General features: G+C 33.2%; 1 protein-coding gene across 4 annotated transcripts; it reads right to left on the bottom strand.

The window, feature by feature from the left end:
• Positions 1-2,215: 2,215 nt before the first annotated feature.
• LOC145166848 (plastidic glucose transporter 4-like) lies at positions 2,216-13,628 on the bottom strand. 4 transcript variants are annotated; one of them, XR_013740748.1, is made up of 16 exons: positions 13,539-13,628; positions 13,139-13,431; positions 12,676-12,790; positions 7,089-7,156; positions 6,879-7,011; positions 6,700-6,799; positions 6,516-6,628; positions 6,162-6,255; positions 5,752-5,905; positions 5,534-5,680; positions 4,452-4,525; positions 4,287-4,375; positions 3,443-3,557; positions 3,162-3,347; positions 2,783-2,920; positions 2,216-2,492 (listed from the first exon to the last, which is right to left on the bottom strand). XR_013740748.1 is itself a non-coding variant. In XM_079085898.1 (15 exons), the coding sequence occupies exons 2-14, from the start codon at positions 13,392-13,394 to the stop codon at positions 3,165-3,167; spliced, it is 1,641 nt and encodes a 546-aa protein (XP_078942024.1). In that variant the 5' UTR covers positions 13,395-13,431; positions 13,539-13,628; the 3' UTR covers positions 2,216-2,507; positions 3,162-3,164. The 4 variants fall into 4 exon arrangements, 3 of the variants coding, with proteins under 3 accessions (XP_078942024.1, XP_078942023.1, XP_078942022.1); XM_079085898.1 differs by lacking the exon at positions 2,783-2,920 and having other exon boundaries at positions 2,216-2,507; XM_079085897.1 differs by lacking the exon at positions 2,783-2,920 and having other exon boundaries at positions 2,216-2,497.
• Between the last annotated feature and the right edge of the window lie 9,742 nt (positions 13,629-23,370).

Genomic DNA, 23,370 nt, shown 5'->3' with positions numbered 1-23,370 from the left:
AACCACGAAATTAGGGTATCATTCTAGCAGCCCTACTCGTCAAGTAGGTGACTTAAAATCCCGCGTCAATCCTGGTTTCTACTCGACGAGTTTGGGGCTCCCAACTCGTCGAGTTGCTCTACTAAAGTGAATAAATTATAATTAAATGCGTACCAGGAACCAGGCGTTACAGCCTGTATCTCATGGGGCGGGGCCCACTATATGTTATGTATGGTATGCGGTATCTTGGGGAACTCACTAAGTTTTGTGCTTACGGTTTTCAGTTTATGTTTCGGGTACTTCGATTTTCAATTGGAAGAACTCGGGATGATTGTAGAGCACACACCACATGTTTCCACATTCTGTGATTTACTCTGATTTGATGATATTTTGATAAATCTTGATTACCCTGGTTTTATGGGAATATTATGCATTGACGATTTATTGATCTAAAAACAAAAATTTTATGTCATTATTTTTGGGACGTTTCAATTAATAAGGATTGTCTGGCTGCAATGAATAAGTTTTTTGATTTAGAAAACCTTCCCTTGGTTATGCAAAAGCAAAAATACACAACACTTTCTCCATGTAAAGTAGATTCCACGGCTGATGATAAGGAACCTAAATCATATTCCAATGCATGTGTGAAAGAAGATTGGATCGATGCAATGAAGGATGAGAATGATCAAAGTAAAAGCTATGTAAAGTTTTCAATGAAGATTAGAAAATGAAAACAAAGGAAAATCCGAAAATGATAGTTGACTGAGAAGAGTTTATTGTTGAAGTAAGGTACAAGTTTGGGGGGAAAGTTAATGGGAGTAAAGATGGTGCAAGATTTTGTGGGTTTAGCCGGTTTCCAGCATTCTTGGCAGCTCGCCGAGACTCCGGTCATCTTGGCGAGTCTCCGGCAAGAAATCTAAAACAATTTATTTTTGATTTTTAGATCAAGAACACACACCCACGCATCGATTCTTTATCTATATCTGTTCAAGAACATAAACACACTCATGATGCTCCAACCCAGAAATTTTAAAAAATATGATGAACTCAAGAACATAAACCCATAAATTGTTTTGGGTTCTCCATCTTGACGTCTATTTTCAAATCTGATGAAGAACACACACAAACATATACTAAGGAACTCAAACCTTGATTTGATAAAGAACACCAACATGAACCAAACAATCTTGATGTAGGTTTTTAGATCTGATGAAGAACACAAACACAAACTCATAACTCATACTCAAGAACTCTAACCCATAACCTGTTTATGTGTGTTTTCTTGGTGTTTGTGTGTGTAAATTTGAATCTAAAACAAAAAAAGGAAGAAGAACAAGAACTTTGTTTTCATAATCCTGTAAGAATCAAAAACACTTACAAAAAACAAAGCTGATAAAGATGAGTCCAACATCATATTTCAATTCCAGATCTAGCTTTAAATTTCGATTTTGATTCAAGATCTATTGAGGTAGTACGAACCATAGCGGATTTGGAGTTCTTGGTTATAAGAACTCAATATATCATTTTTGCTTTCGATTTTCCGGCACTGTAAACCATGGAATCACAATCATAACTCCTAAGAGATGAACAAACAACTCCATTTTGGAAATCTAAGAACTCAAAAACGTGATTATGGATCTGATGTGTGATTTATGAGTTCATGTTCTGATTTTGGTGTTCGATTCCAATAACCAAACCCCAAATTTAAAGTGTACTCAGAGATGTCACCGGAGGTGAGGATCGTCGGAAATGTCGTCGGATGTGAGATTCGTCGGAGAACATGATCAGAGTCTTTCCGGACTACAAAGAACGCTGAAAACCGTCAAAATTCACACCAATCGTTTAAGTCGTTTTCCATTTTTATTTTTTAAAACACAAAATGACAAATCTAAAACATGTTATAGGAAAAGACAAGAAACCAACAATCATTTATATATTTAGAGTTTTAGCTTAAAAATTAAAAAAAATGGAAAAGGGTTTTTTCTATATATTTAGAGTTTTAGCTTAAAAATATAAAAAAAAAAAAGGAAAAACCTTTTTTCTAAGCTCATTAACGATAAAATCATAACGATTATCAACAAAAATGACAATATTATCTTTACTATAATTTTATTATACTCACTTTTTTATGAAAGATATTATCTCACTCTATTTTTTATGTCTTACAGAAGATATTATCTTACTATGTAGTCTTTTTGTCTCTGACATGACAAGAAACAGGGAGTCTAATAAGATATGTCCGGTAACATGTTAAAACATATTAGTGTCAAAATATATCATTCTTTAAATGTTTTTTTGTCCATCTCATTTAGCTCTATAGATAACTAATATATCTAAACATTATTACATAGACTCTACAGTTTTATAAAAACTAAAGTTGCATGAAAATTTAAATGAGAGCTACACAAAACTCGATTCAAAAAATAAATTGATGAACATTTTAAGCATATTCACCCACTGCATTTTAACATGGAAACTACTTGTGTAATAGTTTGATCAATCGCGGCAAAAACCTGCACTGATAGCACCTCCAATCACAAAACAAAACAAAAAAATGTGAATTACATTTTTGGTCCCTAAGTATAACTGTTTTTTTCAATTCTGGTCCAAAATAGCTTTCTATGTGATTTTGGTCCTTATTTGAGCTTTTTGTATTGCGGTTTGGTCTAAAAAAAACAGCTTATTGCGACCAAAACTGAAAAATCAAACTATACTGCGGGACCAAAAATGTAATTTACTCGAATAAAATAAACTAAACTGCATTAAGAAATTGTAAAATCCTCAAACTTTGAGTAAAGATTACTTCTATATGAGTGAGTTCTCATTTAATAGAGTAGATAGTAGAAAGCAAATTTGGTCCTTGCGCTTAGCAATTTTTCAGTTTTTGTCCCTACTTTTGAGGTTTCATTTCGATTTTGATCCCCGGGTCTTCAAATTTAACCTGTACCATTGATTTTGTGAAATGACCATTTTGCCCTTGGTCTCTTTCATTAAATTTGTAAAAATGACCATTTTGTCCTTTTCTCTTTCATCTTTTTTCTCAAATTCACAGCCAGACTGTTAAATTTGTGAAAACCAACCATTTTACCCTTCTTTACAATCGGTTTTAGGACTTGTTTTATTCCAAAAGCTAGTTGGTATATTCGACATAAGACTTTACAAGGGTATTTCAGGAAATTTACCCATCATATGACTGGGCTAAGTTCACGTTCAATGTCCTCCAAGGACCTTCCCTTTGTTTCAACAACATTAGATGATATGTACACAACAGCAAGAAGACAAATGGTGGCAAATCCAAGGTATACTTTGCTTATCCCAAATTTAGTCATCACACTCAAGAAACACAACCCGATAAAGAAATTCGATATCTGATTAATAATTCCCAAAAAAACAAAAACAAATTTTAGTTATAAAAATCATATTATAAAAAATAAATGTTTTTTTTATTTAAATTATGACTTACCCAATGCATGCCTAGTGACAAAGCAACTGCTTTTGCTCTTATTCTAGACGCAAAAATCTCGGGTAGTAAAAGAGCAGGGACCGGTCCCGCACCAAGTGAAAATGATAACACGTATCTACCAAATTAAAAAATAAAGATTTATTTATAAATGACAAATCTTCAAAAATGATCCCTGTGGTTTCCAGGAATATCAAGTTCAGTCCCTGACTTTTTTCAGTCTCATAGAATGTCCCCGTGGTTTCAATTTTTATCGTGTTTGGTCCCTCATGCATATCAAAAGACTTCTATACCCTTTTCATTTCTTATTATATATATATATATATATATATATATATATATATATATATATATATATATATATATATATATATATATAATAAGAAATGAAAAGGGTATAGAAGTCTTTTGATATGCATGAGGGACCAAACACGATAAAAATTGAAACCACGGGGACATTCTATGAGACTGAAAAAAGTCAGGGACTGAACTTGATATTCCTGGAAACCACAGGGATCATTTTTGAAGATTTGTCATTTATAAATTAATGGGAAAATTACCAAAAACATAACATTATAATTTGAGAAATTTTGCGATTTAATCACTTAATACTTTTTTTCCATCAATAAAGTTTCACACTTTTACAATTACAAGTGAAACCTGATATGATATGACAGGTCGAAATGGTTAATTTGGAAAAATGTTTGAAAACTTTACGGTTTGATTGGAAAAAGTAAAGTATTGGTGGTTGAACCGAAGAATTTTCCAATATATAATTTTTTTATTTTTCTTTTGTAATTTATCAAATAATTAATTGGCAAAAAAATGAGTTGATAATTCGACTCACAAGACAGTTCCGATAACAGAAAGTGGACCGGAATATGGTGCGAGGGGTTTCCAAGAGAAGGACAAAGAGAGCAAGAGCATTGAAGCAGCCTTTACAAAAAATAAATAAATAAATATAAAAATAAATATTTTTGAAATTTAATGTGGATATGAATTTGTATGATACCATTCCAGTAAAGCTTGTGATAAGAAGACTTTTTCGCCCTTTTTTGTCCATCAAAGAAGATGCAATCACTGTGCCTGTAATACAGTGAACATTACATGTCAGCTTTCTAGGGCTATTTTTTACAATGGATGTGAAAAGGGCGTTCATGTCTTTTTCTACATACGAGAATTTTTGTCCTATTCACATCATTTCAAAAAGTTATAATTTTTGTCCTATCTTGTTTCACCTTTTTTACTAAGACAAAAAATTGCAATTTTATCATTTTCACATCAGTCCTACAAATTACAAATTTTGTCTTAATAACATCAATCCCAAAAGTTACAATTTTTTGTCTTGTTCATATCAGTCCTAGAAATTAAAATTTTTGTCTTATTCACATCAGTCCTAGAAATACAAATTTTGTCTTTATTAACACCAGTCCCAAAAATTACAATTTTTGTATCATTCATCAGTCCTAGAAATTACAAATTTTGTCTTATTAACATCAGTCCCAACAATTACAATTTTTGTCTTATTCACATCAGACTCAACCAAGTCTATGACTCTTTGTATCATCTTACAATTACAATTTTTGTCTTATTCACATCAGACTCAACCAAGTCTGTGACTCTTTGTATCATCTTACGATTACAATTTTTGTCTTATTCACATCAGACTCAACCAAGTCTGTAACTCTTTGTATCATTTTTTTTGCCGAGACAAAAAATTGCAATTTTGTCCTTTTCACATCAGTCTCAGAAATTACAAATTTTGTCTTATTCACATCAATCCCATAAATTACAACTTTTGTCTTATTCACATCAGTCCAAGAAATTACAATTTTTATCTTATTCACATCGGTCCAAGAAATTACAAATTTTGTCTTATTCACATCAGTCCTAACCAAGTCTTGTATCACTTTTTTTTGCTAGGATAAAAATATGCAACTTTTGTCCTATTCACACAGTCTGTGTCCTATCCCACCTTTTGTGTTGGGACAGGTCCAGTCTGAATGAGGTTATTATGTTCTGTTATGTTATGTTATGTCATGTCCTGTGTAACAAACAAGAAAACCAGTACAGATGAAGGTTAGGTTATCTAACCGAAAACATTTGCGGCCCCCACTAAAGCACTTGCTGCCACGTCAGATGCAACTCCTGCATTACGGAAAACTGAAGTGGAATAATAGACAACCGCATTTATTCCAGCCAATTGTTGAAACAAGAAAAGCATAGCTCCAACACTCACAACTGTCACAAAAATAAAAAATAATTAGACATGTTATTAACTTATTATAATTAATTAATTAATTACTTAATACCTTTAAAATATCGGTGACTAAAAAGGTCAAACCAACCAGCATCTTGTTCTTCAGAGCCTTGACTAGATTCAGTTAAATCAGCTATAAGCTCTGTTACCTTGTTTTTTCCATATAGTTTTTTAATTGCCACCTCAGCTTGGGCGATTTTTCTTTGCTGAAAGTAAACCCTAGATTAATTAATATCATTAATTTGAAATAATTTAGACAAAATTACGTAAATGGTCCATGTGGTTTACCAAAAGTCACAAACTCAGTCCCTGTTAATTTTTTTTGACGCAAAGGATCCCTGTGGTTTGCAAAAGTTGCATGGAAGGTCCTTTTTAGCAGGGACTGAGTTTGTAACTTTTGGTAAACCACAGGGACCATTTATGTAATTTTGTCAATAATTTATGAAAAAAAAAAAAAAAAACCTGAACAAGCCAACGGGGACTCTCTGGAGAAAAAGCCATTCCAAGTGCTAATAGAACAGAGGGGATAACAGAAAGGCCAAACATTGTTCGCCACCTGGATAAATATTATTATTATTATTATTATTATATAAAAAATAAACTTTAATCGAATGATATATATTGTTGATTGAATTGCATATAAACTAATAAACATATATCATGTTGTTTGAAATATATACTATATGTGGTTACAAAGTTCAAATCAGTAATAAAAGGTTTGATGATTATCACTTCAAAAAATTGTTGTAAAGAAATAAAATTGAATTCAATACCATAAAATTTTAAAATAGAATTATAAATAAAAAAAAATTATACCATAAAGGGTTTCCAGCTAAGGGTAATCCAGCCACCAAAGCTGCAAGAATCCCAATGCAAATAAATAACTGATTGATTGATCCAAGTGTACCCCTGATTTCTGTTGGTGAAATCTAAACAAAAAAACAAAAGTCGTAATAAGATTATGATTTATTTAAATGAAGAGGGGGGGGGGGGGGGGTACCTCGGATATATACAGAGGGACTATAGCAGATGATATGCCAATTCCAATGCCACAAAGCAAGCGACCTAATATCAATGTTTCTACATTTGTTGCTGTGGCACTGTGAAAATATATTGTATTAAAAACATTTAAATGTATAAATATTAGGATTTGTGAAGTCAAAATGAAGCATATCTAACCAAAGAATTGATCCAATTGTAAGAGGAATAGCATCCAATATGAATGTTTTTGTTCTTCCAAAATGGTCTGCAAGTGATCCACCAGTAAATGAACCAACAGTAGCACCAGCAAGAAGTGTGCTAACAACCCATCCTGCCATAAAATTCATTTTTCAAGGTTGAACATGTCATGTGGTAGGGGTAGAATCGTAATTTACTGACTATAGTTACCTTGTAGAACAGTGTTTTCCACAATACCAAGATCTTTTGCAAGGTACTCAAGTGCACCATTTACTACACTGAAAGAATAGAACAATGATTTAAGTGGATGATTTTGTTGGTGATCAAGCAATATAGCAATAAACAAGAAATGACTAACAAGCGTAAAACTGGAAAATGGCAGCCGAATGTTGTAATCTTTATTGACAGGAGCAAAGTAACCTAATGATTAAGGTGCTGTACAAGAATTTTCGACTGATGATTTTGTAATTGCTAAGCTATGCTATTTAAACTAAAGGAATTAACAGAAATGAGAAATAATAGGAACAGTCTACTTTCTAACGGTCATGACTTGCACGAGTTTTATTCTTTCCTAATTACCAGGTCAACCTTTGACCAACATTTCTCCCCCTCAAGGTTGACCTTTCTTCTTCAAATCTTCTATGCCAATTAGTGCCCTCATCTCAGCAAACTTTATCCTTGGCATTGCCTTTGTTAAAACATCAGCCTTCTGTAGATCTCCACTCACATGCTCCACTTGAATCTGTTCCCTTTTAACACACATACGAATAAAGTGGAACTTTGTGTCTATGTGCTTGCTTCTACCATGAGACACCGGATTTCTTATGAGTGCTATGGTGGATTGGTTGTCAATTAGCAGCTTCACCTTCTGTGCTTTCTTTCCCATTAGCTCACTGAACAAATTCTTAACCACAGTCCTTGACATGTTGCAGCCATATACTCAGCTTCACACGAACTGAGGGCCACAGTTTTCTGTTTCTGTGATGCCCATGTTATAAGGTTTCCTGAGTAGCCGTACTCCAGTGGTTCCTCTCCTGTCTTCACAGTCACTGTTGTAACTGCTGTCACTGTAGCCCACCAGTCTTCCATCACCTCCCCTGTGATATTTTAGCCCATACTCAATTGTTCCCTTCACATATCTCAGGATATGTTTCATAGCAGCATAGTGACTTTGTTTGGGGCTTTGCATATACTTGCTCACCACTCCAATATTGTAATTGAGGTCTGGTCTTGTGTGGACCAGGTATCTTAAGCTCCCAATAATCCTCCTGTACATTGTTGCATTTACGGGTTCACCATCTTCATCTTTGGTTAAATGGAGTTTTGGCTCCATTGGGTACTGAGAACTGTTGCAGCCTTCCATGCCTGAAACCTTTAGGATCTTTTCAGCATACCCCTTCTGTGTGAGCATTATACCATCCTTACCCTGTGATACTTCGATTCCCAGATAATATGATAACAGTCCCAGATCACTCATGTCAAATACTTGTTTCATCCTTGTTTTGAACTCCTGGATTCCCTTTTCACTCGACCCAGTGACAATAAGATCATCTACATATACACCAACTATGAGAACCAAGTTGGGTTTGTGTACCTTGTAGACTGCTTGCTCTTGAGCACATCTGGTGAATCCTTGAGTGATTGGTCGAGCTTTATGTTCCATGCCCTTGGCGCCTGTCGTAGCCCATACAAGGTCTTATGAAGACGATACACCCAGCCTTCCTTCCCTTTAACCGTGAACCCAGGGGGCTGAGTTACATAGACTTCCTCCTTAAGATCGCCATGAAGGAAAGCTGACTTAACATCCAGGTGATGCACCAGCCAATTCTCCTTTGTTGCTATCGAGAGAATTAGTCTTATTGTCTCCAATCTGGCGACTGGTGCAAACGCTTCGTCAAAGTCGATGCCCCTCTCTTGAACGTATCCCTTCGCCACCAGTCGGGCCTTGTGCTTTATTACTTCTCCAGCTGCATTCCTCTTTAATTTGAATACCCACCTTAGCCCTATTGCCTTGCGATTTGGGGCCAATTTGGCTAAGGACCAGGTTTTGTTCCTTTCAATCGACTCCAATTCTGATTTCATTGCTCTATTTCAATCCTTTTCTTTTGACGCTTCTTCATAGGTTGTGGGTTCATCGTCCACCAACAATAGCTCTTGATTTCTTTCATATAGATCCTGTATTTCTTCTTCCTCCAGTCTTGTAGTGTTTTCATAGACATCATTGATTGAGCGAAATCCTCTTGGTGGTGTGTCATCATACGAAGCTACAGATCCGCTTCCTTGTTGGACCGTCGATACTCGACTGGGAGGTGTCGAGTTGATTCCAGGTATATGCGACTGTGCTGAGTCTTCAAGTCGCGAGTTATCCGATCCATTGTCTCCGTAGGGATCGTTTAACGGCGTCACAGGGTCTTCGTTAACGCCATTTGATTGATTAGGATCTTGGGCCGGCTGGGATTGGGCTACTACATGGACTATAACATTGGTCCAGTAAGGAGTTGAGAGTGGCTCCCCCGTTGTTTCATTACTCCAAGCCCAAGACCTTGCTTCGTCAAAGATCACGTCTCGAGCTATCACTATCCGTCGACTGCTGGGGTTGAACATACGGTACCCTTTTGTTCCTTCCTCGGTTCCCAAATACACCATTGCCTCGCTCCGGTCGCTCAATTTTGTTAGACCACGTAACTTTTTGACGAACCCTATACACCCAAAGATCTTTAGGTGTGCTAAAGATAGCTTGGACCCTTTCCAGGCCTCGTATGGGGTCGCATTCTTTAGTGCCTTCGTCCCAATTCTATTCTGCAAATACACGGAGTGTCATACTGCCTCACCCCAAAATTGATCAGGCACTTTCATGGCCTTGAGCAGCGATCGAGTCATCTCTAGAACCATTCGATTGCGCCTCTCCACAATGCCATTTTGCTGAAGCGTGTGTGGAGTCGTCAGTTGCCTTCGAATTCCCACTTGTTCGCAGAAGTTCGCAAATTGAGTGGAGTTAAATTCGCCTCCCCGGTCAGTCCGTAATACCTTGATTTTATACTCACTCTCTCCTTCAACTTATGACTTGAATCTCTGGAACATGTTGAATGCTTCGTCTTTGGTTTTGATCAAATAGACTCACATGTAACGTGAGTAATCATCTACAATCAGCAAGAAGTATTGATTACCTCCCTTTGTTACAGGTGTAATTGGCCCACAGAGGTCCGCGTGTAACAACTGGAGTGGGTCTTTTGCTCTCCACTGGGTCACCTTTGGGAAGCTCTGTCTTGCTTGCTTGCCTACCATACAGCCTTCACACACTTGTGATGGGTGAGTCAACTGGGGCATACCTGTCACCATTCCCTTACGTGTCATTTCTTCAAGTGACTTGAAGTTGGTGTGACCCATACGTGCATGCCATAACCATGAGTCATCATCTATACTCATGGCTAAGCATGCAGGCTTTCCAGGTGTAAGCTTTATCTTATAGAGTCTGTTCTTGGATCTCTGCACCTTCATAACTAAGCTTCCTGCTTCATCATACATTCTCAAGAATTCATTCTTCATCCCTATGTCATACCCTTCTTCCGTCATTTGTCCCAGACTTATTATATTTCTGTGCAGGGCAGGAATATAATACACGTATGGGATAATAAACTGGTCACCATTCTTGCAATTAAACAGGAGAGTACCCTTCCCTTTAATTGGAACTTTTGACCCATCTCCGAATCGTACTTGTCCGGTTACTTTCTTGTCAAGCTCAGCAAATAAGGTCCTGCATCCGGTCATATGGTTACTGGCACCATTGTCCAGATACCATATGTTTTCATCATTACTCTCCTTTAGTTGGCTTGGGTAGACTTTTTCTTCATTTAAGAGAACCATTTCGGTATTCTTTTCTCCACATACAGTTAACAATAGTGTGGGTTCATCTTCATCAGCAGCCAAGTTTGCTTCTTGGTCCTGCTGCTTCTTTGCTTTGCATTCAGATGCGAAGTGGCCAAGCTCCTAGGCACTCAAAACATCTTATGTTGCTTTTGTCTCGTGGTTTCTTGTTGGTACTATTTGCTTCTTGTCGTGAGTCACCACCCCAGCGCCCACCTCTTCCACGAGACGAACCTCGCCCTCGTGAGCTGCCTCTTCCTCCCCGGTTGTTATTTCCACCCCTTCCTCGACCACCCTGTGAGTTTGGCTTGCTTGGGCTCCGGTGGGTTGATGCAAGGTTATCGATAGCGATAGCGAGGAAATAGCGACAACCCACCTATACGCTACGTAGCGATAGCGATGAAATAGCGACAACTATTTCATGTTTTGTGATTTCTTATAAAATTAAACACTATATTTACTTGCACCTATGCAGCAATCAAAAATAACATAGAACTAACAAGTACCAGTTCTATTAAGCTAACATGAAGTTCCAAAAGACGTTTACCACAAAAGATTGGTTAGTTTTAGACTCTAAAGTCTAAAATTAAGTTCTAATACCACAAAAGAATGGTTATTTTTAGACTCTAAAGTCTAAAACTATGTTTCAATACCACAAATCGATTTTGGTGAGGTGTGCTATTGTCGCTATTGTCGCAGAAGTGAGAAATAACCCGCCAAAATCGATTTTGGTGATTTTGGCGTCGATCGTACAATCTTAGTCGATTAGAGGGGAAGACACGAAATTGACTGTATGATTGCCCGCCTAAACCTATTCCGAGCCTAATTGTTACGTTTCTTACCGATTTAAACAAAAAAAAAAAAAAAATTTGTCGGAGATCGTTACACACGCTATTGCCTCGCTACAGGTATCGTAGCGACCCATCACAGCTACTCTACGCTATTCGCTATAGCGAGTGTAGCGATCGCTATTAACAACCTTGGGTTGATGAGCCTTCTGCCTTGGCAAGTAGCAGGGCATTATCTGCCTGTGTGCTTGCCTTCCGGAGCCGGAGCCTATCCTCATAAGCCTTCAAATGCCCAATTGCTTCTTCAAATGGCATTGATTCCATATCACAGCTTTGCTCAATTGATGCCACCAGGTTTATAAACCTCTCCACGACTGTGTCGAACAGCTTTCTCACCAATTCTTCATCATCCAATATTGCCCCTGCACTCCCAAACCTTGAAATCATGGCTGATATCTTTCCTGCATAATCATCTATGGTTTTTGTCTCCTTCATTTGAAGTGCTTCAAACTCACTCTTCAGTATCCGCAACCTTGCCTTTTGGACCCTCTCTGCACCCACATACCGTGACTGTAGAGAGTCCCAAACCTCCTTGGCTGTCTTTTTCTTGGCAGCCTGTGCAAGAATCTCCTCTGGTATCGACCGGAAGATGAAAGCTCGAGCCTGCTTGCTCTTCTTCTCATCCACAACTGCTTCACTTGGCGGTTCAATGGCATCCCATAACCCATGGGCATCCATGATGGCTTCCATCTTTATTGACCAGGTATTGTAATTTGGTATTGTAATTTGATGAGGTTAGCATCGGGCATTGAAGAATAAAAGGGTTATCTTTGGGATGATTGGATGATGATGGGGCTGTCATCTTGTTGAATCGAGGATACTTGGGCATACAATTTGATCAGGATGTGTTTTTGCTCTGATACCAAATGTTGGTGATCAAGCAATATAGCAATAAACAAGAAATGACTAACAAGGGTAAAACTGGAAAATGGCAGCGGAATGTTGTAATCTTTATTGACAGGAGAAAAGCAACCTAATGATTAAGGTGCTGTACAAGAATTTTCGACTGATGATTTTGTAATTGCTATATTGCTTGATCACCAACAGATTTGTATGATATGTAAGAGTTTAATAAAAGTGCATACCCTAAATGATATCCAAACAATATGGCGCCAAGACTAGCAACACCAACATACGGCAAAACTGAACCAGATGATTTTGATGGGCTCTTGAGAGGAGCATTGTCTTCAAGATCTTCATCTACAATACAATTGGAAAATGTTGATTGTTAAGAGCTAGAAGTATTTGAATGTCGTCATTTGCAGAGTTTAATCTCATGTAAAACAAATTAACAGCTTATTTTGAATCGCAAATAACGAAGATTGTTCTGTTCGAGTGTTTGTTATGCATTCTGTCACACTATAACAATGAGCGACAAATATCCATCAGCTCAGGGGTTTATAACAGCAAAATAGCCATGGATGAAGCATGAATCTCAACTATTCTAAATTAGATCTGCTATGATTGCGCTATGAACATAACGAATCAAGTAGCAGAATATCCGAATCACGAAATCGGAAACTAATATAGAGAAACAGAAACCCAAACCAGAAACTTGGGCCTTGACTGATCTCGATTTTGCAGATGATCGGAACACACTTCCACCGGCGGTACCTACACGGCCGAGCTCGAGGCCCATAGGACCCGACCCGAACCGCAACCCGAAACAAGAAGCTCTTTCACTGTGACTCATGCAGACCGAATTTGGTCTGTTTCTGAGTTGACTCAAACCTCGATCAACTGTGTGGTATTGAACATGTAAACTCACGTTTCCTTTGATGATACCTAAATGTGTAGCTTGCATCTTATATTAATAAAAAGGCCAAAATTCACCTAAAAGTCTAACATTGAAAACAAATACAAGTCAACATATTGAATATTCGTGGAAGCAATAATGCTGTTCATAAATGGAGATATGGAGATCGATGGAAGTTGCAGAGAATCTTACAGAGTGACGAATTGATCTGAATTCGAAGAAGATGAACAAGATTTGCGTAGGATCGCGAAAATGCTTTGGAGTCGCCGCTTATGATTTATTTTTAAACTTTATTTTTTGGATTTAAACCAAAAATAGAATCCTATAAAAATTTTATATAAAATGTTAGGCATTAAATTATGAATATATATATCATTAATTAGGCTGAAAATAGATTGCAATATCATAATCATAAATAACACCAAATTATTGTATATATTATTGTATCTATTTTTTTTAGCATAATATAGTTCAATACATATCGATGGAAGACAAACAGGCAACAAGCTGTGCCGCTAGCCCTTTCTGGATGGCAAAACTAATCATTTTGAAAACAACATCTGTGGATCTAAGAGATATGACATTAGAGTGCATGACCCGTTGGACTCTGTTGAGGAGCTTCACCGCCTCTGGTTCGAGAAAACTAAATGTATCAAATGCAAAAGGTACAAACACATGTTGATTTTCTATACATGCATTCTCGTGCTTTGCCACTTTGCACGCAGCGGTTTTCAAAGCAACATGCCCTGCTGTGAAACCCACGTTCCTCAAACCGACGAGAGGAGAGACCCCAGTAAGATCCACACACGCGTGCTTCCCTCCTACCCATCCAAAGACCAAAATGTCAGCCAGTCTAAGTGTGGATCTTCCATCATGCGGGTCCGTCAAAAAGTTCACTGTCACTTCTTTCTTCGCAGAAATATCAGCACGCCGACAAGCATCAAAGAGAACATCTCTAACCAAGGAGTTCTCTACAATGAACCGCATGTTCCCCAAAGGTATCCATACATGTCTGTATATATTAAAATGTGAATTCACTATAAACATGTTATTTACAGGTATATCACCGTATTAATTTTCAGCCTAATGGTTTATATCATAGATTAATAACTGTTAGTTTATTCCTAAATGGTTTATAACTTTTTTTGTTCTTATTTGAGTATATTTCTATTACAGTTATATTATTAAAGGATAGTAGATAGTAATATATTATTATTATTATGTTAATTAAGATAATATATATCTTTAAATTCTACAATAATAAATTACTATTTTTATTATTGTATATAAATTTTAGTAGTTTAATATAACATATTTATCATATTTTTATACTTTATATCTTCACATATATTATAGACATTATAAATTTCTTATATTAAACTATTAAAATATATTAACTTGATTAATAAAAAATAAATGGGATTTGATAAGAGGAATTCTCAATTGTGAAATTAAACCTTTATGAGTCATTTCGATGATGGTTGTTGTTAGTCTTGTTATTTTATTTTGAACACTAGGCTAACCAAAAATGTTAAATGCCAAGTTAATTATCAAAAGCACTAAATATGAAAAATTAAGATAGAATTAATCTATGAGAGTTAAATAAATAGAATGCAAATAGTATAATTATTACATGGGTACAAACATGTAATTAATAAATCACTTTTATTAATGATCAAAATAAACATAAATACTAAAAAAAAGACTAATGCTATAAGTACTTTTTTTTTCAATTCTACCCTTCATGTGACTTTTTTGTCTTTTGTTGTTTTTTTTGTTTTTTTTCTTATTTTGTTTTTCTGTTGTTTTTAATTTTTTTTAATTTTTAATTATTATTATTATTATTATTATTATTATTATAAATTTCGATAACTGTATAAAATTCGGACAACATTTTAAAATTCGGACGATATTATAAATTTGGACGACATAATAAAATTTGAACGACTATATAAAACGGAACAAAAGCAAAGGTTGTCTTTATTTATCACGGATATATTAATTGGTTTGGTATTGCATTTGTGTGGTGCGTTATGCGGATTGAAAGCAAACTTTACTTTTGTTCCATTTTATATAATCGTTCGAATTTTATAATATCGTCCAAATTTATAATGTTGTTCGAATTTTATATGATTATCGAAATTTATAATAATAATAATAATAATAAAAAAAAAACAAAAAGAAGGAAAACAAAAACATAATAAATAAATAATTTCAAATCAAAAATAAAAAATTGATTAGATTTACGTTAGAACGTATAAAATTGGTTAATTGGATACTTACACCGCCAAAAAAATTCTTAGAAATCATTTATAGACGAGTCACGTGTGGAAGGCAGAATTTGGAAATTATATTCGGATTGCGTAGGGATTCATGCACGTGACTTCCATTTCCATCTTTCAAAATGAAAGATTGAGAAATAATTCAATAAACATATCATAAATTATTATTTTAGTAAATATATTATAGGCCATTTTGTTTTAGGCATCTCATTTTCTTCTAAAATTTAACAACTATATGACAAATCACCAATGATATTTAATATTTTATTTGACAATTTCTTTATATATATATATATATATATATATATATATATATATATATATATATATATATATATATATATATATTTACTTATCATCATACATATTTATAAAACTAACATTTTTTCTTGAATCTCATGCATTTGAAACCCTCTTTTTTAACTTCCTCAAACCACATTCATTTGAAACCCTATTTTTTAACTAATGCAACTCAAAAGTTTTTTTAAGTATGATTTAACACTCAAAAGTTTTATAACTTATATTATGTTTAATTAGCATTTAGTGAAAAGTTAACTATAAAAAGACCAATCTTTTGTGTCTTTTGTGTTATATAAAATCTTACATGTAAGAAGGATTTGAAGATATTGTGATTCAAAAGTTTTCATATAGTTGAAGCATTCACGATCCAAATATGATGATTTGAAGAAATGGGTTATGTCGCATCGATGGTAATTGTAATACGATTTTTTTCTTTCAACCAAAACAAATGAAACTTTTCTATCATTTCTTTATATTCAGTTTCTCATTTAATCTTTATATGTGATTTGTGTGTATTACTCAATCTTAAATGTGACTCTCCAAACATCAATGTTTTGCTTGGAATATCTTTCTGATTCTTCTTTTTCAAGAAAAATATTTTGATTGCAGGTTAGTGAAGAATTGTCATCAAGTTTCTATGGTTGAATAGTGTTAAATGAAGAAAGATGATTCATAAATTGAATATAGGTTTTTTTGTTTGAGCAAAGTTGACGAATGTTAGTTTTTCTTTTGATTTAAATGTATGTTTATGTAACATCTTTATTTATATATTCAACCACTCAATGCTCTTATTTATTTGATTGTAGTTTTTCTATTTTGATTATATTTGTTTTCTATTATTTTTTTTGTTGGGTTATCCTACACAATATATTTACAAGACAATATTTAAAAGATAACATAATTTTTAACATTTGATATGTGATTATGATTAACTTATCATGATATGTTCTTCATATAAAGTAATTTATTCATATTACTACGACAAGAATTACATATGACATTTACGAAAATATATATTATATGTGATTTGTTTAACATTATATGCACCTATGTATGTTATAAATTTATAATTAAATATCTTTATGTTTAATAATTGAATGGATTAAAATGATGCATCAAAACCAATTATTTAGAGGAATAATAATAATAATAATAATAATAATAATAATAATAATAATAATAATAATAATAAATACACATTTCCAAGTACCGCATTCATTTGAAACTCACACTACAAATCAAGAGTTTTCTAATTTATGTATATTTATTAGTTACAAATCAAGAGTTTTTAACTTATGATTATTAATTAGTAATCACTAATAACTTTTTATTTTCCTTTCTTTTATAAGGTTGTAAAGTTTTGGTCATTAAAAACATTAATGTATTTGAAAAGATTTGTGATTTAAATATGAAGAGTTAATATAAATGTTATAATAGATGTTTTAGTGTTTTTATGTTATTAAAAGTTGTAGTGTTTATTTTTCATATTTTTTATTATTCGTTGTATGTATGTATGTATATATATATATATATATATATATATATATATATATATATATATATATATGGCTAGATTATTTTGGTTCTTACATTTATTGTGTACTAAAATGCACCAATAGAAATTTAGTAAACTAAATAATTATTTAATTAAATAAAATAGATATTAAATGATTTCCATAATTATATGTATATTAAATGATATCCATAATTATAATTCTCTTTTTATGGAAACTAATTAAATATGTCATTAATGTCAGCAATAACATTCTTTCAGAATAAATTCGCATCTAGGTTTTATATGAGTTCGTATTTTGTTATAGGACTCACTCACTTAAAATACAATAAAGTTGAATGGAATATGAAGAATGAGAGTGTATTCTACTAGAATACACTCTCATTCTTCTAGATATGAATTTATTCTAAAAGAATATTATTGTTAACATTAATGACGAATTTAATTAGTTTCCATAAAAATGAATTATAAGTATGGATAGCATTTAATATACATATAATTAATACTAAATTCTTATTGGTGCATTCTAGCACACAATAGATGTTGGAAACATTTGAACCTACCTATATATATATATATATATATATATATATATATATATATATATATATATATATATATATATATATATATATATATATCTTTACTATATTATTAAACATATTGCCTGTTTCTTGAAAATTAAGAGGTACAATACCTATTACCTCATGTACAATAATATTAAGCTTATAATCCCATCGTGTATATATGTACAATAATATTAAGCTTATAATCCCACGTATAGGTATACACGGTATTACCTTATCGAAATGTTACCCTAATCTTCTCTACACACAACACTACACACAACAGCCGCCATACGAAGGAAATTGAAACCCTCTTCTTTCCGTCTCCTTCCTATCGCTTCAGAATCGATCGATACTCACCAAATCAAACCAAATCTCCTCTACATACAACAGCCGCCATCAAACGAAAACTCATCCGTCTCTCTCTTTATCTCTTCATTGATCAGCGAAGGATACGAGAGTCGATTACTTCGATGGGGTGATGAGGATTTTTGCTACGGTTGAGTTGCCTAAAAAAGGGATGACGAGTGTGAATCAGGTATGGAGGGTAGGGCCGTCGGTCTCGGCTGATGGGTTTCCGGCGAAACATGCTTTTCAGCCGGCGAATTTGGGGGCGAAAGGGCGGTTGGATTTGTTAAGTGGACAAAGTATCAGCGGACCTAGCGGTGGAATTAGAGGTGGTGATTCCAAAACGAAAAATAGAAATGTAAGTAATCAAATTTTGATTTCATTAAAATTATCTTTTTTCATGGAAACCCACGTAGAATTTCATGATTCAACATCAAAATCAATCGAAAATCGAAATGTAATTTGTTCATGTTTAAGATTCATGGGATATTGAATGCACAGTGAGCTGGGGAATCTTGTTTTCTGTAGGAGTAATCATCGCTAGATACCTTCGAACTTTCACCTCTGCAGATCCGACATGGTTTTACCTTTATTGCATTCTGCCAAGTTTTTGCTTATGCAATTGGAATCGCCGGCTGGGCCATGGGACTTAAACTTGGATCCGAGGCAAAGGGTGTAACCTAAAACACTCACGCAGTATCGGGATTGCTCTATTTTCTCTTGCAACAGTCCAGGTAATTTGAACCACTTCTTATGCTTGCATCTGTCAATTTTTGCAGCCAAGATATCGCTCTATAGCCTCCTTCTAACTATGTGTGTGCATGTGCGTGTTTTTCAGATGATCTTCGTCCCCTACATGTTTTATCTTTGTCCCCACGCAGAAATTGATCTTCACCGGCTGAACTTGAAATCGGCCATAAAAAAAATCTCATTTGTATTCCGATGGAGGTATGCCATACCTTCTTTCATGTAGTAGTTAGGGGTTTTTTTTGAAATATCCTAAAAACTGAATTGTATTAACCATCTCAACCCTCAAAATTTTCTTTTGTGAATGTAGGAGTAATGAAAAGCTGTCATTAAATTAGTGGAAAGGGTAGTCATCACCAAGTTTAAGCAAAGCATTTACAAGATTCATGTAAATTTGGACTAAATGGATGAAGGTACATCATATTTACTACTCATTACTTGCAACTCTTTTGGTCTATGTTCTTTTCATAAACTAAAGAAAGCATACATATGTTGATGTGTTCAACAGATGTTTGTGATAAAATAAACTAATTGGTTTACTTTGTATTCGTGTTAATATTTATTTAAAATAAATATATATTATCTATGAGCTTTGAAATAATGATAAAATAAATTTTATAATAGATGCATAGGAATGTCTTTACGATGATTGGATCATAATTTTTTAGTATTGTTTCAAATTTTGGCATAACTGATGCAGGTAGTTAGTGTTGGTAATATAAAGCTTAGTTTTTAGGTTTATAGTACATGGTAAAACGTGACATGAGCACAAATAGAAGAAGCACATACACCATATTAAAAAAATTGGTCATCAACATTAAAGACATTGACATTGAAATGGTTAGTGAACCGTTAGACTTTGTTCCCTTTGGTGGCCAGACTACGCCAACCTATTGATACCCTCATCATTTTTTTTTCCAAGCTCTGCTTTGTCATGAACAATATCTTCAGGAACGGATGGAGGAGGTGGAAAAGCATCGCCATTACCATTACCATTAGGGGTGAGCATTGAAATCGGGTATTCGGTTCTGGAACCGGAACCGTTTCTATTGGTTCTGGTTCCGATTCCGATTCCTAATGTTTTGAAAAAGACTATAACCGGTTTTGATTCTCATTTTCTTGGGACTGTTACCCGCCAGGTACATGCCTAGATCGTTTTCTACAAAAATCATTTTCAATTGTTCTAGACTGCCCTACATATACATTAACTAAATTTGTAAATATACATGTGCTTACATATATTTATGTCACTTCTGTTACCTATATAGCAATTCCCAAATTTGTGATTGTGAGAAGAAACATACCAGATTATCTTTTTATTTGGTTTGTATGCAAAAGTAAATTGTTTAATTTTGATAATTAAAAAAAATGATAAACATTTTAGGATTAGTATAATTATTATAACCTCTTATGTCTATGCAATTGAATATATTATTTTCAACATTAGAGTGAATAATTTGTTAATCTAGCTATAATTATTATAACCTCTTTAGTAAAATTTTGAACGGCTAATGAAATAGTATATTATGCTTATTTTTTTACTTTTAGTTGTAAGGGTTATCTCAAAGTTTGTAACGGTTAACCTTTTTCACCCACGAAAAACTTTTTCTAAATTTTTGTTTTGACAGGGTGGAGTACATTTGTGCCAAATTATAACCCAAGGGACATTATTGCTAACTTGAATTCATGGTATGATGATTAGGACTCAGGGAAGCTTCAAACCCCTAGAAAATCAAGTCTAATGGAGATAGTACTTTGGTCAAAGAAGACGGGCTTCAAGTTCAACCAGAGAAAGAGGGTGGTAAGAAGAACATGGGGATCAATTTGGAAATAGTTTTAGTAACATGATATTTTTAGTATATATGCGATTAAATTAACTTGTGTCATTTTTTTTAATTTTAATTTGGGAAATTGTTTTTGAAGGGCTTCAAGTGATGATGTTTCTGTGGCGGTGATGACATCTTCGGTGATTAATTTAATTACATTTAGTAATTCCATTTAATATTTCCCCTCATCATTTCACTTATTTGATTAATTTAATTACATTGTGATTTTTTTTTCTTGCCGACTCCATATGATTCAGATTTAACAAAGGTACAAATCTGTAGTGGTTTCAAAATTTTTGCCTGTCTCAAATAATACATGTATATAATATGTATATATGTGTGTATGTATTTATCTGTGACATTGTATATATGTGTGGTTTGTATATGTATATGTTGGGACATTGTGTGCTTCTGTTTTTTAGTTTGAGTGAATGTGTCTTTCTGTTTTTATGATTGTCATAGTAGAGACTTCAATATTTTTTTTGTATGTGCATTTTCATATTTGCCAATTAATTTCAGTATATACTTCAAGATAATATATCCTTTTTCGTTTTTACTATTATAACCTTTTTTATATAGGGAAAATTTCATTCATATCCTTCTAAACTATAAGTGTTACTTCAATATCCTTATAAATTTAGAAATTACGTATATATCCATCTAAACCAATAAAAATTACGTTTATATCCAAAATCATATTTTAATTAGATTTATATTAATTTAATATTAAAAAAAATTATATAAAATGCATAACTACATATAACTTTACCAAAATACCCTTTGCACAATAAATCCAAAACATGATCAATTGAAAGCAGATTATGCATAATTGAAAGGAAGGTTATGTAATTATAATTCACTAGAATAAAAATATTTGTAACATATTTTAATATGACCTCATGAGAATTCAGATGCCATAAACCTACCTTACCTCAACTTTGATTTCAAGTTTTAGTTTCACACGTTCTGCTTCTCTTGATCCAGAAGCTGGTCCTCTAAGAACTTTTGTAGAAGCACACAAAGAAACATAAAAACAGATGTTAGTTCCCGAAAATAGAGATAAAGTTAGTTGCTTACAAAAAGATGCCAAAATTTACTAACACAGTCAATAGAAATTATGTCTATTTCACATGTGGATGTTGCACAATCACTCTAATCGTGAGAATATTTTAATGTTTAATGAAGTAAAATTGAGATTTATGTCAATCACACGATGGATTAGTTGTTAAATTGATTATTGGCTGTCAATTTTAATTTTCCAAATGTAAACCTTTATAACACCTTGGAATTAATAAGAATCCCTTTGGGATATATTCTTTTCTCCCACTAAAGTCTCAAACCTAGGTTCCTATTTGAACGGTCACATTTAAGTTCAATTTTGACAATTTTAATCAATCACATCTGACTTTCATTTTGTAGAATCATGAACGGTCACATTTACGTTGATGCATTTTCATTGCTACTAAACTTCCATTTGTGGTATATTTTGACACCCGTTCGTGTAAAATCAAGTATGAACTATTAGATGAAATTCGAAATATAGACTCAACTTTTGTCGTATTGTATGACTATACACCTAGCAAGAAACTATCCGTTGAAATGAACTATTCAACACAAAATAGTCTACCAAAAGGCCGCAATGAATAGCCCACGTCTAAAGGAAACTAATCATCACATTAAAACTATCTTCCGAAAGAAACTCTTTGTCGTCCGGCGCTTAGCGCGGGTAAACGGCTAGTATATATATATATATATATATATATATATATATATATATATATATATATATATATTAATACAAATGTTATAATAGACGTTTTTCTATTTTTATGTTACTAAAAGTTGTAGTTCATATTTTTGTTCATACATTTTGTTACCCGTTATATTATCATTCGTTTGATATATAATTTACACAATTTTAAACGGTTTATAAAATTATCAAATAATTGTATATATCACAATGACTTAAAAATTAAAACTATAATGTTTAATAAAACTAATATGTTAACTATATGTTTGCTTTACTACTAACATTTGTTTTCAAAGTAGAAATATTAAATAATAATTTGGTAAAAGTTATTATTTTAACTATATAACTGTATTCCCGCGCAACGCGCGGGGATTCGCCTAGTTTTTAATAAATAAAGAACTTTTTGCCACTTGTCATCTTCTCCTTCATTTAGACACATGGCATTTTCTAGAATTTTTGAATTTTTTATTTTTCACTTGTCATTTTATTGTATTTTTCATTTTATTAAATTAAAATTCCACATTTAATATGTAAGGTATATATTAAAAAGGGTTTATATATGTAATGTATTCAATACATTAAAACCTCATTAATTTTAATAATTCAAAATTTTTCTCATTTTTCTTATAAATTCAAACTTTTCAAATTGTTAAAAATTAATATTTAGTTTTTTTTTAAATAAACTCGTGTAA

This window comes from Lactuca virosa, chromosome 3 (assembly GCF_052849685.1).
Source record: "Lactuca virosa cultivar CGN04683 chromosome 3, Lactuca_virosa_CGN04683_v6, whole genome shotgun sequence".
NCBI classification, from domain to species: Eukaryota; Viridiplantae; Streptophyta; class Magnoliopsida; order Asterales; family Asteraceae; genus Lactuca; species Lactuca virosa.
Note: the sequence above shows the minus strand (reverse complement) of the source record. Positions and strands in the feature narration are given on the sequence as shown.

Coding starts and splice junctions, on each gene's coding strand:
- LOC145166848 (XM_079085898.1), bottom strand. CDS start 13,394: ATGCAAGCTACACATTTAGGTATCATCAAAGGAAACGTGAGTTTACAT. Junction 7,157..12,675: donor TTGTTTGGATATCATTTAGG/GTATGCACTTTT, acceptor CTATTCTTTCAG/TGTAGTAAATGGTGCACTTG. Junction 6,629..6,699: donor TCCCTCTGTATATATCCGAG/GTACCCCCCCCC, acceptor TTTTTTGTTTAG/ATTTCACCAACAGAAATCAG.